General features: G+C 43.1%; 1 protein-coding gene across 2 annotated transcripts in view; it reads right to left on the reverse strand.

The window, feature by feature from the left end:
* Positions 1–5000, reverse strand: part of tec (tec protein tyrosine kinase) — a 25076-nt gene that overhangs the window by 5990 nt on the left and 14086 nt on the right. For both annotated transcript variants that reach the window (XM_061913422.1, XM_061913420.1), the window contains exons 9-11: positions 4927–4981; positions 4758–4840; positions 4549–4682 (exon numbers count right to left, since the gene is read on the reverse strand). In XM_061913422.1, coding sequence (XP_061769406.1) covers positions 4549–4682; positions 4758–4840; positions 4927–4981 — 272 coding nt within the window. The remainder of the gene's footprint in view (positions 1–4548; positions 4683–4757; positions 4841–4926; positions 4982–5000) is intronic.

The raw sequence follows: 5000 nt of genomic DNA on the forward strand, positions 1-5000 counted from the left end.
TGTGCTCTTATGAGGTAGTTTTGTAGGACTGATAGAACTACTGTTTATTGTGCCCCACGTGCAATATGTAAGGGCGTCTCACAGTCCTGTGCGGGCAGAAAAAGGAGGGGGAGATAGAGGCCACAGCTCTGGGATAGAAGCTATTCCTCAGCCTGTTGGTGGTAGACGTGATGGTTCTGAACCGCTTGCCGGATGGTAGTGGTTCAAAGAGAGGGTTACCAGAATGTGTGGAGTACATAGAGATTGTTTTGACCTTCTTCCTTAGTCTGCTGGCGTAAGGTGTGTTCATGCGAGGGAACTCCAGCCCAGAGGGCGTCATCTCAGCCACTGAGCAGCTCGCAAACCAGATAATGCTGCAGTTTGTGAGGATGCGCTCAATAGCGCTCTGATAAAAATTGAGCATTAGTCTCTGGGGAAGTTGGGCCTGTTTCAACCCTCTGATTAAAAACGGTCTATGTTGAGCCATATCCTAACCAGGTTTGAGGTGTGAGCAGTCCAAGAAACACTGACTCCAAGGAATTTCCGGCTCCCCACCATTTCCACAGCTTCTCCTTGGTGTCTGCCTTTTGTTCTTCGAAAGTCCATGATTATTTCCATGTTTTTTTTAGGATTTGAGGATCAAGGTCATATTCCTTCACCAATCAGCCAGGTGTTCCACCTCAAGCCTGTATGCTGTGATTCCATCCGTCTATCCATCCATCTTCTTCCGCTTATCCAAGGTCAGGACGCGGGGGGAGCAGCCTTAGCAGCGAAGCCCAAACTTTCCTCTCCCCAGCCACTTCGTCCAGCTCTTCCCGGGGGATCCCGAGGCGTTCTCAGGTCAGCCGGGAGACATAGTCTTCCCAACGTGTGCTGGGTCTTCCCCGTGGCCTCCTACCGGTTGGACATGCCCTAAACACCTCCCTAGGGAGGCGTTCGGGTGTCATCCTGACCAGATGCCCGAACCACCTCATCTGGCTCCTCTCGATGTGGAGGAGCAGCGGCTTTACTTTGATCTCCTCCCGGATGGCAGAGCTTCTCACCCTATCTCTAAAGGGAGAGTCCCGCCACCCAGTGGAGGAAACTCATTTTGGCCGCTTGTATGCTGCGATGTCGTCAGTAAACCTAATTATGTGGTTGGAGCTGTGGATGTGTGTGCAGTCATGGCTAAAAAGTGTGAAGATGATGGAGCTCAGCACACAGCCCTGGGGTGTTCCTGTGTTCCAAGTAAAGACAGAGGAGGTGTGGTGCCCTTTTTTCACTTGCTGTGATCTTCCTGTGAGAAAGTTCATAACCTAGGAACACAGTAGGGAACCCAGGCCTAAAATGTCCAATTTGTCGACCAGCTTATGAGGGATGATGGTGTTAAAGGGGAACTGCACTTTTTGGGGAATTTAGCCTATTATTTACAGTCATTATGAGAGACAAGAACACATGTCATTTTTTTTTAGATTTTTAAAGATGATAAAAAACGATGATGTGGCTAATGGTAGGCACCAATGTAGCCATCAAAGCCCCCTAAAACAACTTTAAAACACTCCAACGGATTATATACACATTCCAAGTATATATATAATGTATTAACAGACACGTTCATAACAATATGTAACATGTACAATATTTACCGTATTTCGGTCATTTTAATCACTGCCGGAACTGACTTCTTCCGTTGAGTGAGTCCCACTTTCATATCACTCATGATACACCCAGCACGTCATGAGCGTTATTTACAACGACAGTGCTTATGCTGTCTAGCTAGCTGTGTACAAACAAAAATTAAATGGGGGCTAATACTTTACAGATGCTGTAATATGATTGTTCATGTTTTTCAGTCCGTACAAACTGGTGTCCTATCACAGCATTGTGCAATACAGACTCAAAACGCATTCCTTGATGTCGTAGAACAGGGGTGGGCAATACGTCGATCGCGAGCTACCGGTCGATCGCGGAGGGTGTGTCAGTCGATCCAAGCCAGGCATTAAAAAAATAGACATAAAAATGAGCAATCATCAATCTTCACCAAGACTTCATTTTCGTCAGTTGTTTGACATTCTCGGCACCCGAGAATCTTGTGAGATGACGCTGGCTGCTGCGAGCTCATTATTAAGAAAAAGATCACTTACAGGACGGAGAGAAACACTTTTTATTTCAACAGACTCTTGGGCGTACCTGCTGTCAAAACTCTAAAGACCAACTGCACAGTTCCTGTCTTCAGCATAAAAGACCTGCTTCATCCTGCCTGTGTTAACAAAATAAGAGTCTCAGAAAGCTAGCGTGCACAATCTAGCAAGATATGGAGTTTGATGCCAATGTGTTTCTCCCCCGCCCTCAGCGACCGCTCCCTCTCCTCGCTCGCCCACACACTCACTGACGTCACTCACCTGCTGTCAACACATTAAAGGGCCACACACACATAAGCTCCTCTCATAACAAAGTATTTAAAAACAATTAAGCAAGGTGGACAAATGAGATGCCAAATCCAACCCCTTTCATGTGGTATTGGACAGAAAGGAGGATTTTTTTTCTCCCCCATTTGAAAATGCGGACGTTATCAGCACCACTGTCTGATTCCAATCAATGCAAGTCATCAGAATCAAATACACCAACTTATATTCTAGTCTTCATGAAAGAAAGGAATGTATATGTGTTAAACATGCTTGTATTATCATTAAACACCATTAACTTGTTAACCAAAATGTTTCTTTCATAAATAAATAAATATAAATTAAAAATATGAATGTGGTAGATCTCCTCAACTTGGTCAATTGAAAAGTAGCTCGCTTGCAGAAAAAGTGTGAGCACCCCTGTCATAGAAGCTAGCTTATCTCTTTACGTAGCTACCTTATGTGCTCCAGCAACTGTAAAATTATAAAATTATGTTGCTGAACACACAAAATGTCTAATATTTGTTTTATTACTGACCGTCCAAAAATATTGACCCCCACACAGGACGGATTCTCGTCTGTCCATGCAGCGCAAGCAGTGATCATTCAGCCGTGTGTGGAACTGCCAGTTTGCATGTCCTCTGGCACATGCTAAATAAAACGCTAAATACTGCTCGCAAAACAGTGATGAGTGTAGATAAATCACATTACGCGTGTTAAATAATAGTATTTGCCTCTCATCCTCCCAGTGTCGTGTGCGTTTTATGATCAGAATATATTTTGCATATTAATGAAGACAGAGACGGAAAATGGATTGCACGCCTTATTCTGCTCACTTAAAAGACGCAACCCACTCAGTACACGTTTAGTAGATAAGCTTTGCATGTGTTATCTGGTTTGCACATGTTTTAGTACCCAAAAACCTTTAGTAAATCAGGCCCTATGTGAATATACACTTTTATTGATATTTTGCATTTGACTTGCTTAACCGTTACTCTGATAAAGTAAATAAAGCAGTAATGTTACCATATTAGCCTTTAAGTGTAGTTTAGTCCAAATAAAATAAAAATCCCAAAAAATATTTTGAAAACAATTAAAAACCATGAAACAATCCCCGAAAACAGATTTCAATGACAAACAAAAATATATTCATTCTAATCACTGTATATTAATTTCAGTGATGAAATTATCCACAATGTATTTCTTAATGTATATTTGTTTAGTAGTTTTGTGCCTCAGATGAGGTTATAAAAGAAATCCTCAATGGATGTTTTTGATGTATTTTTGTGTTTTGTCTCAAAATAAAAAAAACACTATATAGCGACCCCACATTGTGATTTGTTGTCCCATTTAGAGCAGTGGTAATTCAAATTTGGCCATCTTGAAAACTGTATCTGGATCAGGTTGATCCAATCTAATGTTGCTGAGAAAAATCCAGCATAAAAGTAAAACAAATTACCTGAACCTGGGGAGAAAAAAATGGGATTTAAAAATTTGGATGATTTTGATCAAGATTAAATGTTTTGAACAACTGACTCCTGGTGTTATGATGCGCATCCCAAGTTTATATGAAAATCCTTTATTGTGTGGCTTTCCTCAGTGCCTGTGGAGAAGCTCCGCCCTCTCTGGCTGATATTTACCTATTTTTCAAATAAAGTAGTCCACCTCGCTGTGATGTCAAAACGTAGCCAGACTGCAAAACTGCAGTTGGCATTGTTTAATAAAAGCATCCAACATTGTAACATTTATACGTTTGTAAGTCAGGAATGACAAACTTTATCATAGGTCCCCTTGAAATCAATTTAATGAAAAACGCTTTACTGCGATGAAATGGCGACTTGTCCAGGGTGTAAAGCCTTCCGCCCAATTGTAGCTCAGATAGGCACCAGCGCCCCCCCCGCGACCCCAAAAGGGAATAAGAGGTAGAAAATGGATGGATGGATGGATGGATGGAAAAACACTTTACCGAATGTAGCTGCGATAGGCTCCAGCACTCCCTGCGACCCCGAACGGGACAAGTAGTAGAAAAAGGATGGACGGATGGATTTTACTAGCCTCTCTCTAACTATCGCCTGCTTCTAATTGATGCCCCGCCTTCTTTGCAGTTCAAACAAATAATCCATAATTACAGCATTTACAGAAGTTGTGTTATTGAGCACTGTAATGACAGTGTTTTAGTGTGTACCTGCTGCGTTGTGTTGGTGGTAGTTGATGAGTTCAGCAATGGAGTCAAACACATGTTTCCCCGCCAGGTAAAACTGTTTCGGCATGCCTCGGGTTTCCCTGATGCGGTAATGCTTAATGGCGGCGCCTCCCTTCCTGTGGGCCAACGCCAAAAATGTGACATTCTGTGTGAACCATTAGGTGCCCTCGTTTCAGGAGTCTCGCTCTTACCCCGCCGCAGACTTGGTGTAGAGCGATACCGTGTACGTTCCCTGAGTGCTAGACTCCCTGACGATGAAGGCGCCTTCTTTGTCCTGCAGGGGGCAAAGGAGACAGGTACACTCAAAATAAGAAACATGCTGTTGAACTGATGGCGACTAAAAGAAGAGGGAATTCTCACCTCTTTCCGCAGGAGCTCCTCCGCCTTGTTCCTGTTGACATGTTTGCTGTACCAACTTGCACACACAAACACAG

This window comes from Nerophis ophidion, linkage group LG10, assembly GCF_033978795.1.
Source record: "Nerophis ophidion isolate RoL-2023_Sa linkage group LG10, RoL_Noph_v1.0, whole genome shotgun sequence".
Taxonomy (NCBI): Eukaryota; Metazoa; Chordata; class Actinopteri; order Syngnathiformes; family Syngnathidae; genus Nerophis; species Nerophis ophidion.